Here is a 25,310-nt window from a genome sequence, read left to right on the forward strand (position 1 = left end):
AACTCCAAACAGAACTAGTTTCCCCAGTTTGGTGTGGAACAAGCTGACTGGTCTGCACCGAGTCTCAACCTCAGACTCATCTGGCAGCTGTGAGATGAACTGTGACTCCCACTGAAAGCTGGACCTCAGCACATGGCCAAGCAGTGTGATTCTAAACTCGATGTTCTTCAGCTCAGCTGCCTTCTTGTCACAGAGAATCATTACAACAAACTGTGAACTGCTGACCATTTCCTGTCTCGCCAGTGCAGACTGTTACGTTTACACTGAGATGTCACAGAACTGGACCCATAGCAGGAAAAGCATCAGAGTAACTAACCAGGAGACTGGTTGGTTTATCTGACAGCTGGATGGCGAGAATGTACGAGTGACAGACTCATTCAACTAATCAACTGAACTGACTCTGAGTCGACTAATAAGGCTGCCGGAGGACAAGCTACAGGGAGCAGCTGGCACTTTGACCTTTACTCAAATACGTACACATCAAGTGACTGGCTGCGGTAACACTGATGTTTATACACCCATGTTCTGCTGAACATGAAGGTATAAACCTTCATACCTGAAGGTTAGCTTCCTAATATCTGACATGAGTCCATGTGCACAGCAGCTCTGGCCTGTTGTCCTCTGGCCCTGGGACTCCAACAGCAGAAAGGCCTTGCAGTTGCTTCCCCTTCTCTGCAGGACGAGAGCCTATGTGAGCATGCTTTTCCACATGTGCGGGGCTCATTTAAAGAAAAGTGGCTTTAGTCAGATCTGAATCAGAGCAACAATTGGGGGGTAGTTTGGTGACTGTCAGTACAGTAGGAATAACCCCCCACATCCTGACGAGGTACACCAGCTCAGTGTGAACTGGTCTGTGAGTGTTTTTATGGATATTTAAAGTTATGGGGGAACAAATTAAAACCTGTAGAGTAGAGCAGCAGACTAGTGCTGTGGCCAGCACATATCTTATCTACTGTGTCCTGTCTTTGATTTGATTTGATTTGATTTATTCTTTCAAACATGTAAAGACAGTCAATATGTCAACACACATAATTTCACACATATCTACAAATGCATTATCAATTTGCTTATACCTAGTACATGCTTGAACGGAGTAGGAAGAAGTTAGACTTATCCAGTCCTACCCCATGACATCATCTTACCATCATTGGTTTGCAAGCAGTATCTCTACATAGATAATTTTGTTCTACACCACGCAATATACTAAAGAATTATTACAGATTGTTAACATTCTTACATAATTACATACTTTGATAATTATCTTCTACACCACACAAGTAGAATTATTACATAGTGTTAACATTCTTACACCACACCCACAATGTTAAACCTGTTCTTGCATATATCTTGATTGACACATACATTTATATTTATGTTTAAACTCATCAATTCTATTACTGTTTTTTATGTCCACACTTAAATTATTCCATAGTTTTACCCCACTTATAGAAATACAAAATCTTTTTTTGGTTGTACGTATAACATGAAATTTAAATTTAACTGACCCCTTAAATTGTATCCCCCTTCCCTTTCATTAAATAGTTTTTGAATTCCACCAGGTAATAAATTATTCCTGGCTTTATACATAAACACAGAAGTCTTATATCCCACTAAATCAAAAAATTTTAACAATTTAGACTGTATGAAAGCTCAATTGGTGTGATCCCTATACCCCATCTTATGCACAATTCTTATCACTCTTTTTTGTAATATATACAATGGTTGAAGTGAGCTTTTGTATGTGTTTCCCCAGTTTTCAACGCCATACTCCAAGTATGGTAAAATCAGTGAAGAATACAAAATACATAGTGCTTTCCTGTCCAAAATATATCTAACCCTTGCCAATATCGATATATTTTTTGCTATTTTGTGCTGAACATATCTGATATGAGATTTCCAGGAGAGTTTGTCATCAACTATGACACCTAGAAATTTAATTTCATATACTCGTTCTATATTAGCTTCATATTATAAAACAGAACTTCTGCTGTTACAGTAACAGCACTAAACACCAGTGTTGTTCCTCTGATCAGCTGACACGTTTCATTACAAGTCCTAAAACAGTTGAGGAGTTTATTACCAGGAAATACATCAGGTACTGACGACCTGTACTGTTTACATTCTCAGTTTGCAAAGCACAATTGCACATTGACTGTTGACTGCTGCTCATGCTGCTCCCATGCAGCATACATTCTCTTATTATATTATATATTTTTATTATATTGCTGCATTTGCTGCTTAAAGTGCCTTAGATTTTGTGTTACTTATTTATCTACTTTATATTTCATTTGTATTTTGTGGCATTCATGTGGACGGCAAAGTAAGAATTTCATTGTACAGAGAAACGTGTTTCCTAATTGTGCATATGACAAATAAACACTTTGACTTTGACTAAAAATGTTAGCTGATCCCATGGCCCTCATGGCTACGTCTGCTGTGAAACCTTAAAGTAGAGAAACAGCTTTACATCCGTCTTTGACACTTAGAGAAGACACAGTAATGACGGTGTTTCCCCTCTGTTCTTGTTTCGTTTAGCAGGACTGACTCATCGTGGCTGAGTGAAGTGGAACGAGTGTCTCCTGCTCAAGAAAACAGAGACTAATTGGCTGCTCTGTCTCCGTCTGTAGGATCTGGGGACATGCAGCACGTCCTAGTGTGGCTCCTCTGTTTGAACCTCAGGCTCTGGGGGTTGATCAGTGTGTTCTATCATCTGGTCTAAGCAAAGCACCACATGCTGTACATTTCTTCACCTGTGAACGATGAAGGCCATGTCTCTGTACTCAGGCGCAACCCGTGTAACACGGGCCAATCTGACTAATTAATGCTGTTTTATATTCATCTGAGTATGTTTTCACCATCAAACATCCAGGCCCATTAAAGGTTAAATTAAAGGTCAGCACTTACGAGCACAGCCTGAAGAACCACACACAATTTTTCAGTTATTATTTTTACATGCACAGCTGTGGAGCCTGTGAGACTGGGGACAATGCAGAAATTAAGAATTAAAAAACAACAGTCACTCAATCTGTTCTTCAGTTTTATTGTAATGATGTCACACAGAGATGTTGTTAAATGGAACTGTGATATTTACATCAGAAGAACAGAGTAAAATTCACTCATAAAAAAAAAAAAATCAAACACTATGAAGAAATACAGCACAATAAGACTTTGTATTACAAGCTAGCGTGTTTGTCCACAGCAGGATCATATTAATATGATGATATTCATACATGTTATGGTACATGACACAGACGCAGGCGATGACAGCAGAAAAGAAGCCGAGCATCGACTCCGTGCTTCACGGATTCGATCAGGATGTTGTTTGTGAATTTGTCGTCTGTTTTTCTGGAGCAGGTCTGTCGAGCTCCTGAAAGACAAAACAGGAAAAGCATATTAAATGAATGTGACCTGAATGTTGTCTATTAAATAAGAGATGCAGACAAAAACCTGCTGCCTCCAGTTGCTCTGTTTACATCAGCCTGGTTTAACATTGTGAAATAAACTGAACACTGAGCATTGGCAACTAATGTATTTAAAAATATGATACTAACTGTAAGTGAAAGGCCAGAAAACAGGAATCACATGCACCCGTTTTAAGTTGAACTATTCATTTAGAGCCTTGGAAAAATGTGGAAGACCTTATTCAAGTCTAGTGTTTGTAAAAGATTTTCATAAAAGAGATAAACAGGGGTCTTTGAGTTTTCCAGATCGAGTCTCTTGGACTTCAATAATTTACTGGCAAGTACATTATGTGAACTAATTCATCATTTTAGACATTTGAGAAACTGATAAACGTCACATTGGAATAATTTCTGGAATTTTACCTGTATTATTTTGCAGGTACACTTTGTGTTCAGTTTTTTTCGGGGCTCCAGATGAATACTTCACAATGAAAATGAAACACTAGCTTTCCTTCCACTTGGCAGATGCAGCTTTCTACCAGCATCCAAACCATCGCAGCCACTGACTGAGAACTGTCAATGCACCCAAAATATCCCCTGGTGCATTCGACAGGGAGCCGTCAGCCGCTGTGGATCGACTGCACTCTGACAGTTTACACAGTAGCTGTGATGTTCACTTTGCTTTTCTGCTCCACATCAGCAGTTCAGAAGGAAAAGCCCGACTTATTTTATGCATCCTTCCTCCGCACTGTTCATAAATTTTATTTAATGTCACGTTGAGGTGAACAGCCTCATCTACAAGAGAGCCCTGAATCATAAGTCAGGTCCACCCTGTCTCCTGGACATATGTCCACACACAACTCATTAGTGTATATGTAAACTGGATGTGTGGGAATTAAAGTGCGATCCAGGTTTTTATGGTTCTGTTTAGACAAGTCCGGGTTTAGGTTCCAGAACATGGTGACTGGTTGATTAAATGTTGAAAACACTGACAATGAAGCATGAGACAGGGTGCATGTATTTTTGTGACAGAACCCAAACCTCCGTGTTTGCCAAACATTTACTGGAGTTTAGCTGCTAACCCCTGATCTGTGTCCTGAGCTTTACATGCACCTCTGGGATTTCACACACGATGGTTGGCAGTTTCCCTTAAAAATATCAAAATATTTTCACCCTGTTGATCGACTGATGGCACTCTGAAATTTAAAACGATTAATCAACCACAGGACGACTCTGTTGTTGTACCGATGAACTGCTGCTGTGGAAATGGCGATTACACTGAATTTATCACGACAACAGGCAAATATGGAGGAAGGCTCGAGCCTGAATCAGGAAAACAAGGAGGGCTCGTTGAAATGTGACCAAATAAACCTTTAGAACATGATCAGAATCAAAGGCCTGTACTGCATACAGGCTGAGGAAGGAATTAACAGTGTTTGTACTCACATTGACTGAACCACAGCCGCAGGGTCATCAGGACGTTGAAGACAATGGTCTTGAGGAAGAGCAGCCTGAGGCCCAGGATGGTCAGAGACATGAGGTTCACCTTCGGATCTGCAAACAACAACATCACACCATCAACCACAAACCCACCGAGAGCTTTACGGAGGTCTCAACGGTTGAGAAAGGGTTAATACCAACCTGGCTCCAGAGGGTCCTCGCACTGAGTTTCTTCAGACTCTGACGCTGAAAGATAGCAGACACAACAGGGGATCATTAGCTTTGACACTAATCACGACTTGTCATTTAAGGCCCCCCACCACTGACAAAGGGCACAGATGCTGGTCTGAGTCCCCAGTTTTCAGTCTCATCACAGATTCAACATCTTCCACTTCTGTTTTTAACTGAATATGTACGATGATCTAATTAGCCTTTTAAATTCATTTTCATTTTGAATTTATCATAATCACTTTTCCTCAAGAACAATGATTTTCACACCATTTGCTCTTTGAAGCCCTTCTTATTATTCCAGCTGAAAACACTCACAGTTCACATTTCAATCATTATTGTGTGGTATTTCTTCTGTTAAGTGAACTCGCCCTCACCTTTGTCACACTGGTCACTTGCACTTGAGAAAAAGGCCACCTGGTTGTACAGAGGGCTACCAGATATTTGAACGGCCGGTCCCTTTGTGCTGGTGCTGTTAAAGCACGTATGTGTCATGTTGTGTCTGCCAAAACCAGTGGCCAGGCACGTCGTCATCCCATCTACATCTTCCAGTCTGTGGTAGGATGGCTGGTGCTTCTCCCAGTCCTCTGAAAAACACACAAGAAGGACAACTCTTTAACACATGCGCAAATAATGTTCGGACCTTTGCTGCGTAACTGTTGATCCACTTCACAGCTGCTCTGTCAAGTTCAACCCCTTTTCCATCTCCTGGTACCAACTCGACTTGCTCTCGGCACTGGGTGCTTGGTTTTCTACTGCAGATGGTCCCCGCTCAGTGTAGCCGGTTGTCATAGCCACACTGCATTAAACTGTCGTGATGTCATCAGCGACCGACACAGTAACAGCAGAGGACATTGACGGTACGCTGCTCTTGATTGTTGGTATGTGGCTCGTTTTAGTTGATACAGTAATGACAGTAAAGCAGCGGTCAGCGTTAAATAACATTGCTTTTAAAAACAGTGCTTTCTTTGTTCCGGGATGTCTCACACGTTGATGACGTGATTTTTCTAACCAGTCACTAGTCTGCAGTGTTTACACGTCACCGTTTGGTATCACCTCTGCTTACCTGGAACCTCAACGGAGGTGATACCAAAAATAGTACCAGGTGCCAGGAACTATCCCAACATCTGACTGATGGAAACACAAATAAGTCAAGTCAAATCGAGTCGAGTTGGTACCAGACAATGGAAAAGGGGCTTTACAGGTAAAGAAAAAATTGAATCTCAAACTGAGAGTCCATAGACCACGTCACTCACAGACACACTGTGACTGAAACACACTCGGAAACATCTGTTTCACTTGGATCTCTGCCTCACCACCAGTAACGCACACAGTGACCACATGAACCCTAAACACAAAGTGACCTTTGGCCACGGCGCTGCTGGGGAGGTGCTTTATCACCACCGCGGCTTTCTAGGCTCTGCTCGTGTCATCAGCCGCCGGGAGACAAGAGTCATAGCTGGACTCAGTTGCAGCAGCTGTGATTTTTAATTATATGTAGTTTTCTTAACATATATGTTTGAACATATTAAGACTGAATTTTGTTTAAAATGTGTGTAAGAGGACCTTTACTGCGTTAACTTGTGCAGATGTTAGCATACCGCTCTGGTACGTCCGTGCTGTTCTAGTTCACATTCACTTTTACAGTGGTGTTAATTCATATGTTGTAAGTGCGACTTGTTTATGAACAACAGACTTGTCTTAGATGAATATTTAGCTAAAATATTCGCATCCTTTATTTTTACTGTATCTTCCTCCACACAGCTCGTGATCCCGGGTCAAACAGGAGTTTCACGTGCCAGTTTAACTCCTTACAAAAACAACTCCCCTACGCTAACGGCTACAGAAACTGTGGTTTGTGGTAAAGTTAGTTTATATTTTACAGTGAAATAAACCAAGATGGAGCCTGATAAGGATAAGAAGGGAGGATTCACATAGATTCAGATTTCATGTCTGGTTACTCACTTGTTTCAGTCATAAGTTTTATTCCAGCACCAAACAGGAGTTTGTTTGCTAGCTGTGTCACACACCGTCGTGGTGCTGGACAAATACTGTGCACAACTTTCAGCTCCTGGTCTGTGTCAATGCAATGCAGGGTTAGGGTTAGGAAATACTGAAATGGGCAAAGCTTATTGTTTTTCTTGATCAAATACAACTGGACTATTACAGACAGCTCAACACAAACACGTTTCTGGTTTTAAATGGTATTTTACACACAAAACTAAATAAAATTTTTAGTTATTAAAAGTCAGATTCGGGGATAACTGGGCTTTCTAGATGCACTGGTGCTGGAAGGCTGTAGTTCACAGCAAACCAAAGGAGCAGTTCTGGCATTTTCCCGGTTAAAAACAAGCAGCGACAGATGTTGTTGCGTTCCTCTTGTTAATCAGTAATTACTTATTGATGAAGTTACAGGCTTAGATTTTCATTCCTGCATTTAAGACAAGGTCCCTCACATCTTCAAGCCAGTTTCTTTTAGAGGTGCCCAGGGCCAGATACAAACGCTGGGGTGATCGTGCTTTTACTGTTGCAGCCCCTAAATTGTGGAATTGTCTACAATTTAATGTTAGATCAACTACTGACCTGACTACTTTTAAATCATTGCTTAGAACATATTTATTTGCCTTGGCTTTTAATACATAGTAGGGCCTGATGCATTCCTATTAATTTAATTTACTGAATGTATGTAATCTGTGTGTTTGTGTTATTGTGCTGTTTTATTTCTGCATTGATCCTATTTATTTTATTTTAGTTATTTATTGTGATCTTATTCTGCCCATGTAAAGAACTCTGGTAAAGTGGGTGTTGTTTTTAAAAGTATAAATAAATCTGGAATTTCATGTTGTCTGTTCAAATTTGAGGACTTTCCTTCACAAATGGCCAAACACATCTGAGTCAGCATAACATGTCTGTTAACGAGGAGAACGCTCTTACCGGACAGGACCGTCACCCTGACCCCGGATCCAAACAGGACTTTGAAGTTGTTGGCATTCACACAGGAACTAAAGCTGTTACACAAACCAGTGCGGGTTCTCAACACAGGTTGCTCTCCACTAAACCAATGATCTGTCCATTACTCCGCATGTTTTCACTGCTGGAGAAGTGAGTAGCGGCTTTAGTTTAAAACGGATTGTTTCTTTAGGTTCTCAGTGAAGCTGAGTGGTGCTGAGCGGCCCCGTGTTCAGGGGCCATCATCCATTTCTGAGCTGCATGAATTTATACATTAAACAAAGTAAGAAGGGGTGAAAATGAGACAAGAAGAGACCAAGCTCCACTGGAACCAGCGCAGTTTCTGGTTCTGAATGTGCACGTAACCGTTTGTTAACTTACTGATTTCTACCAGAAGTTTAGTTCCAGCACCAAACAGGAGTTTGTTGGCTCCAAACTGTGTCACACACTGCTGTGGTGCTGGACATTTACTGTCAGGACAGTTTGTGACCTTTGTGCATTAAACCTTCAACATGAGGATGATTGGAAATACGAAACAACTATCGCTTGAAAACGACAAAGTTGAAATGCTTGAAATGAGAAGATCTGATCGTTTTACAGCTGAGCAGTAACTTATGGACCGGCTTCAGCTCCAGCCATCAAACTAACTGAACTATGACAACGTGACAAATGTGTGATTGTAATAAAGGCTACACGAGTTGCAACATGACAATCTGAATGAAATATTACTCGCCACTCACTTGCCATGACAGTAAGTTTAGCTCCGGATCCAAACACAGTCCTGACGTTATTCACACACGGCTCCAACTGGCAGCAAAAACCCAGCGAACAGAGACAGCAAGGGTCGCTTCCATCTCTCTGGTGATTTTAACCGTATTTCACCAAAGCTGGGCTTTATTTAGTTTTAAACCAATTATTTTATCTACATGGATTCTGAAATTTTAAAATGAGCGAGTGAATTTCAGACATTTATGAGGAAAACCAAAGAAAGACGGTGGTGAATCCACCTGGTCTTGGTGTGTTCATGAAAATCACCAGTTAATTTGTTCCATTGGAGTAAATGTTTCCTCTGAAGTACATGGTGACTACACGCAGGTATTTACAGTACTCAAAGATACTAAGTAGTTCATCGCTGGGGTTTGCCTGCCTCATACCGACGGTCTGCTCACTGCTGTTTCTATACAATCTGAATTTTAATGGTACATTTAAAACATTTATATACTATAGCTGTGACATCTTCATGGCTGTTGGAAGTACTGACCACTGTGGACCTGCCAGCCACATCAGAGTAAAGACAAAACACACTCACGTGACCACACAGTGATTGTGGTTCCAGATCCAAACAGGAGTTTGTAGTTGTTACTATTCACACTGTGAGTTAGCAGCATTCGAAAACCAGGGTGGCTGCGCCTGGACACCGACCACACGGTGTCTCACACAGATCGTGTCTGTCCACTGACTCAACATTTTCCAGCATTGTGTTAAGACGCAGCGGGTATAAGTTTGTTACAGTGTTCAACTGTCAGGTCCAGAGACGCAGCTCCACACTGAAACTAGAAGTAGCATTAAAACCTCTAAGTATTTTATAAAGTATCAAAGATTCTCACAGTCTAATGTCCTCGCGTCACCCATCAGTTCCCTGACAGTTATTTCAGCACCACACACTTTCAGTGATGATTCTCATCAGTTTTCAGGACTGAAACATCTGTGCACATCTGTTTGTGGTGACTCACTTGTTTGTACGACTAAACGGACTCCAGCTCCAAAGATGATCTTCGAGCCAGCAGCATTCACACAGTGTGCAGCCACAGCACAGCTAACGTGGCAGCACAGGAGACGGGACACGAGCTGACTCCTGACTGGTGAAGGGGTTAAAAAGTCTAAAAGTACAAAGGCCACTGTTCCACAAAAAGAGCCTTGTTGGATTCAAAGTTCAGTTAAGTTCTTATAAAAAGCACAGTTTGTTTGTTGGAGTAAAATCAGTTTCATCTTTCGTCAGTGAGGATGCAAACACTTGACAAAGGTCAGGACGTTACTGTTATTATTATTTTCCTTCCAAAGTCCACGTTAGAAAAACCCCAATGATGTCACTACAAAGAAAGCGCATGAGAATTCAGATAATCACCCTAACCCTTTTCAGACATTTCACATGTGTACGTGAGATTTTTTCATGATAGTGATTAATCATCTGATCAGTCCTGAAGACACATGTGGGTTTCACATCTTAACCAACTTTGAGAACCAGCGCGCATATCAGAGATAAGAAAAGGCAAGTTGTCAGTTTGAATTCTGGGGTTTTCTTCATGCACACATTGGTGCATCTGTGATGAAGCTGCTTGTTTATCGAACATGTTGAACCTCATCAGACAACTCAGTCAGTTTAAAGCCTTGTTACAAACCAGATATGAAGCAGATACGAAGCACTTTGAGCCGACGACACAGTGGACTTATCAAACTGTAGTTACCTTATAAAATCAGCAGCAAACCTGAGCATTTAACCATTTTATATGGACACGTTTAAAGTGAAGTGAAACAGGACTCACTCGTTTCTACCAAGAATCGAATCCCTGACCCAAACAGGATCTTCTGGAGCCCAGTCTGAGTCACACATCAGATGGAGCTGTGACAAGAAGCCTGAGCCTCACACAGTCTAGTCCAGGATCACCTGTGACCCCGGACCTTTAGAAAATAATTTGGTTATTATAATGCTAATATTTGATGTAATGCACAGGCCTAAGGTTAACTTTGTATCATGTGATTTCTATGTGACAGTCCCATGCACAACCCAATGTGTTGAGCAGCTGTAAACTCTCGTCAGAACAGACCAGCTGGGACATCCATTGACAGCCTGGTACGCTGTTAACTGGCCAGGGGTCAGCACTCGATTCTCTAATCTGCTTAATGGATGTGAGCTCTTACTGCTTTGTACGTGCAGCTCAGTTCCTCGGCCGAAGATGAGCCTCCATGTCCCGTCATTCACACACTGAGACACTTCCTAACACAAACTCAATGAGCAACACTTTGATTCAGGACATTTGTGCAACAACACCAAGTAATTAAAGCTGCTACATCAGTGTTTACCGCCTTCTGACTGAGGAGCTGTAAATGGGTTTGCTTTCAGTTGAGTTTGATCAGAAGCCAAAGGGGACAATTGCCACAGTGGCCTCACACACTCACACTGCTCAAACTTAACAAAGGTTTTGTGTAACCCCCCTGAGCTGCAGCCAGTTCACTCAGCTTGGCCAGAAATGACCAGTGAAAGAAAGTTTTCCTCATTCTTATGGAAAAAACAAACAATGTTTTGGTTTGTTCTTACTGGATTGTACGAAGAGTGTGGCTCCTTCCCCAAAGATGAGTTTGCGCGTAGCGTCATTCACACTGTGCACGTCGTCAGCTCAAAAACCTCTGAGTTGCTAAACCCTTCATGTTTTAACTCTTAATTAGAATCCACAGATCTCGTCAAGACGTCAACATGGTTTCCACAGAACGCCACTGCTTGCTTTAATAGTCTGTAATAACCTTAATATGTCTTTGGAAAGTTTGCCTCTGTGTATAAAATGTGCTTCCACAGAACACCACTGCTTGGTTTAACTGTGAAACCTGATACTTTACTGTCTCTGAGAGATGAAACTGTGAAGTTTAGGTATTTTACAGTCTGAATCACTGTTATTTGGATTTTAGTTTGCACTTTTCTGACAGTGTTTTAAATGCGTTGACCTGACACATCTTGTTCCATCCTTGGCCGTTACAACTACACCACAGTGACTCACTGCTCATACAGGCTGACAACTGCTCCGTTATGTCTATCTGATAAAGAAGGTAAATGACCTACTGGCCTGGACATGAAGTTCGACCCCACTTCCAAAAGTCAACCTGTATCCGACATTCACACAGTCGTCGACTCCAGAACAAAAACCACGCAAACACGCTGGTACAACACACGACCATTACTTCACAGATAAAGCTGTGCCGTAGATCAACAGGCGCTGACTGGAGAACAGCGGAGACCGTCCTGTTGAGGTTTGTTCACCTCACACCTGGACAACCAGGAACCGATCATGTTATTGATCGGCTGAGGAGGCATTAACATCTTAAGCTTTTACAGCGAGTTGGATATTTTCAGGAATCTGACTGCATCTGTTTTAGACATTTCTATGTTTACGTTTGACTACAGGAGCAGGATAAAAGCAGATTTGAATGTAAAGTATATTTGGTTGTGTGGACGGTAAGAAGGGACAAGAAGGCTCTGGAAGGCTGATCAAAGATTGTGATGACCTGAACCCAAACGTGGCTAAAGACACAATGCTTCAGAGGCCTCATGCTTCAGATAAACTGTTTCAGCCACAACACGACTACACACAAAACGCTGCAGATGGGGTTCAAGAGACTTTGCAGTCAGCTCTGTTGTGCTGCCGTCTGTGTAGAGCTGATCACTCGACTTCAGAATCACTTTCTATAAAACTCTACTCACGTGTCTGGACTCTCAGCAGAACTCCTGAACCAAAATCCATTTTCAGGTTGTTACTATTCACACTGTGCTCCAAACCCCAACAACAACCTGCGGACAGGAGCAGGCACTGTGGCATAGTCGGTGTGTTAACGTTGTGCAGTCAGAAGCGTTTTGTTACATGTCAGTAAAGCTGCGTGGTACCATTGTCACTGTTTAATGGAGATGGGATTAGTTCAAGGTTGATTCGGTCTGTTGTATTCAGCTGTAACAGATAGAAGTTAAGCTTACTCTTAGAAGTGTATCTACTACCTGGTTAACTCAGCAATGTGAACAATAACAAACGACCATGTACAACGTATGGACAAGAAAGCAGAAACATTTTCTCCTCGGCAGCAGAACCAGCGCGCATATCAGAAATAAGAAAAGACGTGTTGACAGTTTGAATTCTGGGGTTTTCTTCATGCACACATTGGTGCATCTGTGATGAAGCTGCTTGTTTATCGAACATGTTGAACCTCATCAGACAACTCAGTCAGTTTAAAGCCTTGTTACAAACCAGATATGAAGCAGATACGAAGCACTTTGAGCCGACGACACAGTGGACTTATCAAACTGTAGTTACCTTATAAAATCAGCAGCAAACCTGAGCATTTAACCATTTTATATGGACACGTTTAAAGTGAAGTGAAACAGGACTCACTCGTTTCTACCAAGACTCGAATCCCTGACCCAAACAGGATCTTCTGGAGCCCAGTCTGAGTCACACATCAGATGGAGCTGTGACAAGAAGCCTGAGCCTCACACAGTCTAGTCCAGGATCACCTGTGACCCCGGACCTTTAGAAAATAATTTGGTTATTATAATGCTAATATTTGATGTAATGCACAGGCCTAAGGTTAACTTTGTATCATGTGATTTCTATGTGACAGTCCCATGCACAACCCAATGTGTTGAGCAGCTGTAAACTCTCGTCAGAACAGACCAGCTGGGACATCCATTGACAGCCTGGTACGCTGTTAACTGGCCAGGGGTCAGCACTCGATTCTCTAATCTGCTTAATGGATGTGAGCTCTTACTGCTTTGTACGTGCAGCTCAGTTCCTCGGCCGAAGATGAGCCTCCATGTCCCGTCATTCACACACTGAGACACTTCCTAACACAAACTCAATGAGCAACACTTTGATTCAGGACATTTGTGCAACAACACCAAGTAATTAAAGCTGCTACATCAGTGTTTACCGCCTTCTGACTGAGGAGCTGTAAATGGGTTTGCTTTCAGTTGAGTTTGATCAGAAGCCAAAGGGGACAATTGCCACAGTGGCCTCACACACTCACACTGCTCAAACTTAACAAAGGTTTTGTGTAACCCCCCTGAGCTGCAGCCAGTTCACTCAGCTTGGCCAGAAATGACCAGTGAAAGAAAGTTTTCCTCATTCTTATGGAAAAAACAAACAATGTTTTGGTTTGTTCTTACTGGATTGTACGAAGAGTGTGGCTCCTTCCCCAAAGATGAGTTTGCGCGTAGCGTCATTCACACTGTGCACGTCGTCAGCTCAAAAACCTCTGAGTTGCTAAACCCTTCATGTTTTAACTCTTAATTAGAATCCACAGATCTCGTCAAGACGTCAACATGGTTTCCACAGAACGCCACTGCTTGCTTTAATAGTCTGTAATAACCTTAATATGTCTTTGGAAAGTTTGCCTCTGTGTATAAAATGTGCCGTGTAAGTAAAGCTGCCGTGTCTTGTCTGAGCAACATGTCGATGCAGCTCCAACACACACCACTTATTAACACAACGTGTTCTCACAAAGTGCTAAAGAATACAGCAGTAAGTGAAAAGCTGAAATGTGTGCATTGTTACACAAACTGCAGCTTTGGTTATCTTTGTGATTTGGTCCAGTAAACAGTGTTTACTCACTGTCCTGGATAATCAGTTGAGTTCCTGACCCAAACTGGAGTTTCTGGAAACTAGTGCCAGTCACACAGTGTGAAAAGGCTGTGCACTATCTCAAATACCGTGTGGACAACACAGTCGGAGGATGAGGGCTGGACTAATGAACCGGTTAACAACTACGTAGACAACGGAGGGAAGCATTTTATAGCCAGGAGCGCTGCTATCTCATGATCAATAAATCGATCATTGCTATTTCCATCACTTCATTTTTCATTCTATAACAATGTAAATAATAATAATAATGTCAAAAGCTCAAGGAAGTGTTCAATTTTACATGTTTTTAAAATCATAGACTGCAACTCGTATTCTGTTCTCTTACTCAGAATGTTTAGTTCTGGGTGTGAAATTATACAGTTGCTGGTTTTTAGATTTATTGTATTTTCCTACAGGATAAGAGCTAAAAACATCCTGGAAACTTCTTCCCCGGTGTAACGTCTTATTTTAAGATTCACTGGGATGGTACTTATAGCAAACAGCTACATTATATGCAGAACATTTGTATATCAACTGTAAGTCTGTGAGTCTTTATGATTCACAGCAAGAAGCAGTTTTTACTCACTGTTGTGGACAACGAGTTTAATTCCTGATCCAAACTGGAGTTTTTGGTAGCTAGCAGCAGTCACACAGCTCAGACCCTCCAGCACAAATCCCAACGCATTCACAGACTTCACACACACCTTTTTATGATTTATATCTTTACTTTAAGTTGAATTTTGCAAAATTGAGTCAGACCACACTGTGTCATATACCGTAGATACTTGTCATGTATTTCCCAAATTAAGACTCTGAGGGAACTTTCTTCCCAGAATAATAAGTACTACCAGGATTAACATGACGCGAGACATTTGTTCATTGTGTTTTTCAAGTACAAAAACATTTGGAAGGTTTAATATAATTTTGTTGATTGTACGGTGTGTGTGGTGAGAAAGTGAGAAGTGTTTCAAAGAAGCTTTTTGTAACATTTAAAGACAAATTTAAAGAAATATTTGACTCACGAGTTTCAACAAATAACTTGGTTCCTTTTCCAAAGAGGAGTTTTCTAAGTCCAGAGTCAGTCACACTGTGTTTGGCTACAAACCAAAATCCTGAGCTACACAACCTCATGTCCTGTGAGTTACAGATGACCAAAGAGTGTGTTTTCTCATACATGGAATTATTGCAATGACATGAAATCACTTTGAACCGGAACATGAAACTGCAGCTCGGATGATACATGATTAATTATTTTGAGAAAATATTAGAGAAGGTAATTTACTTACTGGTTTGTACCAACAGAGTTGTTCCACTGCCAAACTGGAGTTTTGCTCCTCCAAGATTCACACAACGACAACAGGATGAACAAAAACAGACTCCAGCCAACAGCTCATTGAGACTGGTGCAGCCATTAAAACCTTCACTTTACTGCTGGTACCAAAAGGCCTTTCAGAGAAATTAACCAGTTTAAAGCTCCTCCACAAGTACCCGTTAAACAAACTAAAACCGCTCCAACTTGAACCCACAATTTAATAATGCACAAATTATCAGCTGGTAACTATTATATTAGATTGTTAAGCTGTATATTAGCACGTTTCTTTCATAACACGCAGTGGACCATCAGAAATCTCCTGACACAAAGATTCAAACTAAGTTAGAATCAGATACAAGATCGACTGTTGATTTGAGGCGATGATGACTGAAACAAACTTACTGGACTCGACAGTGAGTCTGGTGCCAGAGCCAAAGAAGGTTTTGTAAACCACAGAGCCAGTCACACCGTGATAGGCACAGCTACACAACACATCTCAGCCACTGGACTGAAATTAGTTCAGTCATATTTTTAAAATGTTTCTTCTCGACAAAGGCAAAAAAATTGTATGCTGCTGTTTTCATCATAACAGGACAGGTGTCTCCTAATGACTAATACTGTGGGGGACATTTTTAATATGATGTAAGTTTGTTAGAGCGTAGAGCTATAAGAACGATTCCCATTGCTTCCCATATACAAATTAAATCACATTGTATGCAAATAAAGATATTTTATGCAGCAGCTGAGACCGCAGTAATACATTAACTGAAAGTACAATGACCTTTACATTTTCTAAAACGAGCCATAAAAATAATCTCCAGCATGTCTTCTTATAATGGTGACTTTTGCAAACACAGTGCAAGATTTGGTTTAGTCTGGATGGTTGTAAAGTCAGATTCAAGGTGTTCAGGTTCTGTTGACCCTGAAACAATCCACTGTCCTAATTCAGCATGAAAATTTGTAATTATTTCACAGAGCTACACTTGCTATTCTTTTAATTAACAACGTAAGTGAAGCATTTAACGTAGCTAAAGTTCTTTTTTCTTACTGGTTTCCACACGTAGAGTCGTCCCAGTGCTGAAGAGGAGCTTCACTCCATCATTCACACACTGGAAACAGACTCAACAAAAACACTGTGGGCCTCAGAACAGGTCAAATATCAACCACCCAGCCTGATGTCGGGCTTTCAGCTCTCTGTTTAGAAAAGCACTAGTGGGGCTGGAATTAAAAAGACAGGCACCTGTTCAAAAGGTTGACATGTAGAAGCACATGAAAAAGGACTGTGAAATTATAAATGGACAGTTAAAAAACAGCAGATGGTTAATATTTACTAATGTAAGAACTGTTTAGTGGAGCAGAACGAGAGCAGACTAGTGGTCCAGTGGACATTATATACAGCCATGTCTACAGTGTATCTGACCAGTAATTATCCAGCTTTGTCTTTTGACTAAGCCCAGAAAGTGACTAACTTGAGTGAGTGCAGTGCTGCCACCAAGATGATTTTGTAAAGTCCAAAGTCAGTCGCACACATAAAACACCAAAATCTACTGAAATGGCACCGTCCTGTGACGAGGGAGACAGTAAAACAGAAACTCTTAATTATACTGCAGCTATAAATAAAACATGAAGTTTTGTTGTTATTGTGCTGATGTGACTGAGGAGCAGGAAAGGTTTAAAACCTGTTTCAGCTTTATCAGCTGACTGGTTCAGCTTCAGTAAAGCCACTGGATTTTAAGTACTACTGTAACTGGCTCACCCTCATGTACAACTGACTGTTCTCGGTCATATGAAGACTGTACAAAGCACTAAACTAGATTATGTTGAACATATCTGATATGTCAGTGAGTGGAACTCACATTCTCAGGTGTTTCTCGTGATCTTAGCAATGGCGACACGTTTGTCATTTCAATGTCGTGTCATTTCTTCTCAGGGACTACTGCGGCACGGCCGGTGTTGTGTGTCGCACAGAGTTAAAAAGCAACAGTACATTTTGGGTTGTAGGCTGATTAACACGCTCTGTATCTGTGTTTGGTGTACATTCATTAAAGTTACTGTACATGTCAAAAACCTGTGTCCCAATAAAATCTCTTGATCAACATAACTTATGTTGTCTTGGGATGGTTTAGCACAATAAAATCTATCATTATTATTTTTCTGGTACCTTTGTCATCAACTAATGTCATCTTTTGTCACCACAATAAAAATATCTAATAAACCTGCACGGTTCTAAATATTCCATATTAAACTGTCAGAACTTACTGGCCTCAACAGTCAGACTGACTCCTTCACCAAAGATGAATTTCCAGTTCCCAGACCCACAGTGTTACTGTCCCAAACATTAACTGTTTCACGTTATCGGATTTAATCGCAGCATCTGCAGACTATTTTGTTTCTTTTTCTCTTATTCAGCTTTAACTGTAGATTCAATGTTTCTATGAATGAAAAACAATAAAATATTATGTGAGTTTTATCATTGCAGTCACAGTCGCATTTAGTGCAGAAAAGTTTGACAGTTGTGACTTATTGACCAAAGTGTTTCTGATGAACAAGCTAATGGCAGTTAACTTTGCTTGCTGACTATTTAAATTGTACTCACTGTCTTCCACAGTCAGTTTAGTTCCTTTTCCAAAAATCAGTCTCCAGGTTGATCCTGAAGCAGTCACACAGTGGATCTGATCTGAACAATAACTACAAACTGTTTCTCATGAAACTTCACATAGAACAGTTCATAGGTCAGATGTAAAAAGGTGATTGCTCTGAATTAACAAGATGTTTTATCTCCAAAAGAATCAGTCTTAACTACCAGAACAGTTCAGTAAGTTGACATTCGCTGCTTCCAGGCACTGCTCTTTGCTTTTTGTCATTCCAGCCACTTTCCATCGGCCAAACACAGACAGCTGGCAGTAACACTCTCTGACTTCAACAATTAGCCTGAGTCCTTCCACAAAAAGAACAGAAATGCTTTTTCCTCCTGAACAAAACCTGCAGTTTGAAAACATGAGGAACGAACTAAATCACATCATCTGCAAACAATCAGACAACAGATTTAATTCTCAGCAGCACTGTCTACTGGACAAGTGACATGTTTTATCATTACATTTGTCAACTATTTTATCCTCCTAACATTCCCTCATTAGATACAAAGATCCTAAAATAATGTCACCGTGTGTGTTATTCAGATACATTTGTCACTCTTGAAGCTCTAAATGGCTGGTACTCACTGTCCTCTACTGTTAGTTTGGTCCCTTTTCCAAAAATCTGCTTCACGCTTGCTGTTGAAACAGTCACACAGTGGATCTGCTCTGAACAAGAACGATGTCAACTAATGCCTCATTAATATATGCTATATATACCTAAAATGTGATGTGTACAAATACATTCTTATTGAATCACATGAGGTTTGCTTTAGGCAGTTGGACTCAAGCCCAAGAATCACAATGTAGGACTCAGATATTTGAGTTTGACCAGGAACAAAACCACAACAATTACGACAGGTGTAACAGTTCAGAAATTAAACCACATTAACAACTTTTTCAGTGCAAGCATAATTTCTTACTCTTTTTCAGTAACTTACTTGATCCAACCCTCAGTTTTGTGCCGGAGCCAAAGACCAGATTGTTGCCTGAATAACCAGACACACAATGAGAAACACAAGTGCACAAACCCTGAGGTCCGTGACATGGGCTACTGCTTCGATCAGAACAACTGATGGGGAAATGTTCCTAGTGTACACAAAAGGTAATACTACAAAATGTTTTTGTCTGAAGTTCAGGTTCATCGAGGGTTTTTCATTTGTGTTGAAGCTGCTGGAGGCTGTTTCTGCTGCTGTTGAACCAGGTGATTGTTCAGTTCTGGACAGTTAAGTCTGATTAAACATTGTTTCTCACATATAAATAAAAAAAACTTACTTGACTCAACCCTCAGTTTTGTGCCAGAACCAAAGGTGAGCTTGGCATTCCCAAAGTTGGTCACACACTGAGAAGAGCAGCAACATAAACCGGAGCTCAAAGACACGCTAACGCCCCCTGAAGCTACTTGGTTTATATTTTCCAAGTCATGTTAAAAATATTATCCTCGTGTACAGAAAAGGTCACATTTCCTAAATAAGTATTTTCATCTGAAGTTAATGTTCATCTTCATTTTCCCCACTAATTACAAAACCAGGTGATAGATGGTGACTTCAGAAAGTTATATTTGATTAATTATTGGTTTTAAATTAGTAAGACAACCTACCTGCTCCAACTATGAGCTTGGTTCCTGAGCCAAAAATGAGTTTTGAATTTGAGAAGCCAGTCACACAATGGGAAGTGCAGCTACATAAACCCTGAGGTCAGGCACCTGGGCTTGTCCTTACTATGCACTCAGAGGGAACGGATAATGACCAAGTCAAATATTCAAGGACCATGTGGACAGTAAGGCTTTACAAAAACAAAAAGGTTACTAGAGTTCATTAAACATGTTTTGTTTTGCGGGGCGCTTCCAGCTGCTTCTATGACCTATCATAAGACTGAAGGTGACCAAGCTTTTTCAGCCCGAGGACCTGAGGCTTGAGACTCAGTGACACCTTTTAAATCAGCATTTTACTGATATCTCCCTGTTTTGTCCTTCTGTTTATTTGGGCCACCTCTTTTTTTATTGCTGGCTTCATTTTACTGCTGAATGTTTTCCTCTGTACATTATTTGTCTGAGTTTGTGCATCCAGGTGAAACTGTTGAATTTTCTTACAAATGAATAAATTAACTTACCCGATTCCACTCTCAGTTTTGAGCCAGGACCAAAGATGAGTTTTGAGTTTCCATAACCAGAAACACAGTGAGAAGCCGAGCTGCGTAAACCTCAAGATCAGTGACTGGGACGTTTTCTTGTGAAGCCGCTCTAACTCTGTAATTCTTGGTGGGCTTGAAAACACTGAATTAAGGATGACAACTTGATTAAAACACTGTTGCACCAAAGAAAGTTCGAACATGTAACAGTTGTATGAGCTAAAGAAAGCTTCTACAGTTTCTACACAAAGAGTTCACCTCAGTCTTTCTCATATATGAATCAGCTGAAAATGCTGAGCTCAGAGATTAAGCCAGACATTTTCCTTTACAAATGAATCAAACTACTTACTTGATTGCACTCTAAGTTTTGAGCCAGAACCAAAGACAATGTGATTCCCAAGCCATGGACACAGTACGAAGCCCAGTGACACAAACCCAGACATTCACTCTGTGGCATCGACACCACAGCAGTTTAGGAGCCCCGCGTTATTGATCTTACAGATCAGTAACCAAACACCCACCAGTTACTTGCTCATTATAAATGACCCCAGTCAAAACGTCCACCTGATGACTGTTGGATGACCGTTTTTCTGCACTTTGACAAATAAAGGTGTCACAAATAAGTAGACCGTATACACAGTAACAATAACCATTCGTTAATGCGTGGCTTGATATTTGTCTGTCTCGCTGTCTGGACACGAGGTTGAACTTTTCCTTCACTGCACAGTCAAAACTGATCAACAGTGATGATGTGGTGTTTCCACTTCTTAACTAAAGTGATACTTGGCCCATAATGGGGTTTTAGACAATCACAACTGGACTTACTGTCCTCAACGATCAGCTTGATGCCCTCCCCAAAAACCAGTCTCCAGCCTCCTGTCCCAGTCACACACTGCTCGTCTTCTCAGCGAAAACTGCTGCAACTGACAGCAACGAATGAAATCATCTGCAAACAGCTGCACTTTTACAGGTTAAACATATGAATTAATCTTATATAGTATTCTGAATTCTGAGTCTCACTTCTCTATCATGACACCAAGAACAAACTACTGCCCCGTGGTGCCAAACATCAAGAGTTTAATCACTGCTGCCATATTTCTGTATGGCGCCTTTAAAAGGGCAAACATACAGTGGCGTGAAAACCAGACATGGCAGCCACTTTGCCTTTGGAATGTTTGAATTCATAGTACTCACTGCTTTTTATTGTTACTGTGGTCCCATTTTCAAAAATCAGCCTCCTGTTTCCAGCAGCATTCACACAGTGAATCTGCTTTGAACAACATCTTCACTGACCATTTCACTGCCATTTAGACTGTTACACAAAACCAGAAACAGGTCAAAGAAAACTGTCTCGAAAAATGTTGATTTGGGGAGAATTAAGTAAAACCGGTTTGTTTTGGCAGGATGTCAGTGTAAGACACGGAAGGTTGTGACTGGAAGTGTGATTTTTCTGTAGCTTCTAGTGGAAACTGGAGAACTTTAAGGTCAAACTGTAAATCTACTTATAGGAGTAAACGGTCAGTTTAATGCCAGATCCAAAGGTGAGTTTAGACACTCCGAAGTACGTTACACTCTGACAAACCCAACCAAACTCTTGATATTTAGTTTGAGTTGTTTAAATACCAGATAAAACCTCAGCATGAACAGTCACCAAACACGTCAAAATTCAATGAATTCCCCGTACGGATGATTTAATACTCACTGGTTTCTACGGTTAGTTTGACTCCATGCCCCAAAATGAGCTTATTGTTTCCTCCATATGTCACACAGTGAATCTGATCCCAACAAGAACTACATTCACTATTTCATTATGAAGCTCAGCTTTGTCTTTTTAGCTGTGCTAAAACAAAAGCTACATAAAAACAAAGCTCAGACTACAGTAACTTGTTATATATCATGTTCTGAGAGCATTTATTCTGCAGGAGTCATTTACTTCATGTTTCAGCTGAGTGTCAGGGCACTTGTGATTGCTGGATTATGCAGAGACCTTTACACAGGTTCAGAGAGGATGACCACCATCTTAGTTCAGGGGTCATGGCATCATTTAATGTTTCTGAAGGCGATAAAACCTACACTTAAAATGCACATGATGAACAACTGCAGTGGTAAATTCAAAAGGTAATATTATGTATGAAGGGAACTTACTGGAGACAACTGTCAGTTTGGTCCCAGGTCCAAAGCTGAATTTAACCCCAGAGCCAGTCGCACTCTGACTCACATCACCACATGAACCCAGAGGAGGACTCACAGGGTCCTAACGGGACTGGGCAAACTTAATCGGTTTATTTCAGTGTTAAATTTTGAATTACTTTAACTGAGCTAATAGATTCTAATATGACCGCTAACAAAATGCCTCACTCACTTTAGCTATAGAACAGTGCACATGTCAGGACTCAAATGATCAACATCATTTAAAATGGCCAAAGGTTTCAACGTTAATTCTGGATGTAATGTAGAAGCCGTTAAAGGCAGGTCAGAAAAGTGGCCGGTAGGTTTACATGTGATGTGTGGCTGAATATTTTCTGTCCACCTGTACACGCCTCTGATTTAAGATAAGAAGCATCATCCTCTTGTCAAATCTGGTTTGACATTTGTCTGGTGAACTTTGTGTTCGTCAAGCAGCTTAAGGCGTCTGTTCTTTGCAGTCTGTTAGTGCCCGCTTTAAGAAAAGAGTGGAGGCCTCTTACCAAGCTTGGTACAAACAGTTCTCCATAAATCTGTACTGTTCGACAGAGCTACTCTTTCAGGTTTAGAGTTTTGTTTTCCAGCACATATCAAAAATAGAAGCCAACAGACAACAACAATCAGACTGAAATAAAGATTCCTGATACTCACTGGCCTCGACATCAACTTTAACTCCTTCCCCAAAAAGTATTTTCCAGGCTGCTCCCCCAGCAGCAGTCACACACTGGTCCCTCTCAGAACATTAACCGACAGCTAAAGAACCTGATGGCAACAGATTTAATAACCTCATTGCCTGCAAACTATTACAGCTGTGTTTTAGACAGGTCTGTTACGTATGGGTTTATATGAGTTTGCATCTGGACAGTGACAGTAGAATACCACCCAAGTTCAAGAGTGACAATGTAGCTGATACCATGATGTCCTCTAAAGTTAATAATGACAAACACTGCAGTCGCCCCAGAAAAAACAAACACAACATGAACGTTTTCATCCCAGCATTTCAGTCACTCAGCATGAAGATCCAAGAACAAACATGTGAACTGATCTGATCTAACGAATCATAATTCCCTGATACTCACTGGCCTCCACAATCACTTTGGTTCCCTTTCCAAAGATGAGTTTCAGGCTTCCTGCTCCAGCAGTCACACAGTGGATCTGACCTGAGCAACAACTGCAAGGCCTGTATCTGCTGTCACCAGCATTAATTACACCAGCAGGTGCTCAGACGTGTTGATTAAACACAGTAAAAATCAGTATCCACTGTTTTTCACAGTAGGTGGTTAAAAAACATGTCACTAGGTTTAGTCAAGTTGTGTCATACAAAATTTTACAGAAATGTATTTATATACATTTTTTTCTTTGCAATATATTAATTCTTCATACTCACTGGTTTCTACATTTAACTTGACTCCTGCTCCAAAAATGACTCCATAGTTTCCTGCCCCAGCAGTCACACAGTGGATGTGGCCTGAGCAATAACCACTGGACTGCTCCTGCTTCAGCAACACTAGCTGAACCAGTCCTCAGTAGCTAATGCAGCTCATTCATGTTTAGGTGTTAAAACAGCAGAAATAGACGAGCAACAGTCTGATCAACATCTTGTCCCCAAACGCAGCTGAGGCTAAGTCAGCGACCGTCGAACAGTTTGTCATGTTAACAAAACTTTGCCTGTGTGTTGTCACAGTGAGCTGCACTGGGCTGGCACGACATTTGCAGCCATGGCTGCACTTTGTGTCAGTACCAGACAATACTGTAGCATGAACACCTGCCAAGACATTTAATTCATACTCACTGGGTTCTACAATGAGTTTGGTTCCTTCTCCAAAAACGACCCTATAGCTTCCTGATCCAGTCACACAGTGGAGCTGATCAGAACAATAACCACATGGGTCCCTTTTGCTTCAGCTGCACCGGGTAGCAACATCTAACAATGCTAATTAACTATTACAATGTAAAAACAACAAGAATATTTTACATTTGTTGCTTTTTCTCCTTTTAGATTTCATAGTAAAACAACCTGATGGAGGCCTGGTGACTTCTGTTAATATCAGGCTAAACCTAACCACGACCAACATTTCATATATTTTTAAATCTACGAATCTTGATACTCACTGGGTTCTGGGATCAGTTTCTAGTTTCAAAGGTCTCACAGAGGATCTGAGCTCCACAGTAACCTCACAGGCCGCCACAGCTTAAATATGCTTGAGGAAGTGATGTAGCTAACCTATGCTTATCAATAAATAAATAAATATTAAAATTCAGTTCATGGTAAAAAAAGGTTACAAATTTGTTATAGTTCATTAGGTTTCTTAGTGTGAGGGAGGTTAGGGTGAGTAAAGTAATTACTAAACGTTTAACTTTTTACAAAAGACACCTCTTAAATCTCAGGTTTTCACTGAAATCATGTTGTATGTTTGTCTGGGTGTGTCATGTAGAGACACAAGGTTTCTATTACCATCACAGTAACAACAGTGCCAACATGAAAATAGCTGTTTTAGTAGGAACACGTAACTTACCTGAAGCAACAGTCAGTTCTGTGCCTGAACCAAAGATGAGTTTCCCTGCAGAGCTAGTCACACTCTGACAAACTCAGTCACATTAACAAGCAGCTGCCATCTACGTCCAGCTCAACACGACCGGCCGCCAACATGGGGCT

General features: G+C 40.9%; 1 gene segment (V, D, J or C); it reads right to left on the reverse strand.

The window, feature by feature from the left end:
- Positions 1–3,063: 3,063 nt before the first annotated feature.
- LOC109973974 (T-cell receptor delta chain C region-like) lies at positions 3,064–23,803 on the reverse strand. The segment is given in 5 exon segments: positions 3,064–3,367; positions 4,848–4,955; positions 5,043–5,087; positions 5,447–5,656; positions 23,734–23,803. Coding segments are annotated over 4 exon segments (312 nt in total).
- Between the last annotated feature and the right edge of the window lie 1,507 nt (positions 23,804–25,310).

This window comes from Monopterus albus, unplaced genomic scaffold, assembly GCF_001952655.1.
Source record: "Monopterus albus unplaced genomic scaffold, M_albus_1.0 scaffold316.1, whole genome shotgun sequence".
NCBI classification, from domain to species: Eukaryota; Metazoa; Chordata; class Actinopteri; order Synbranchiformes; family Synbranchidae; genus Monopterus; species Monopterus albus.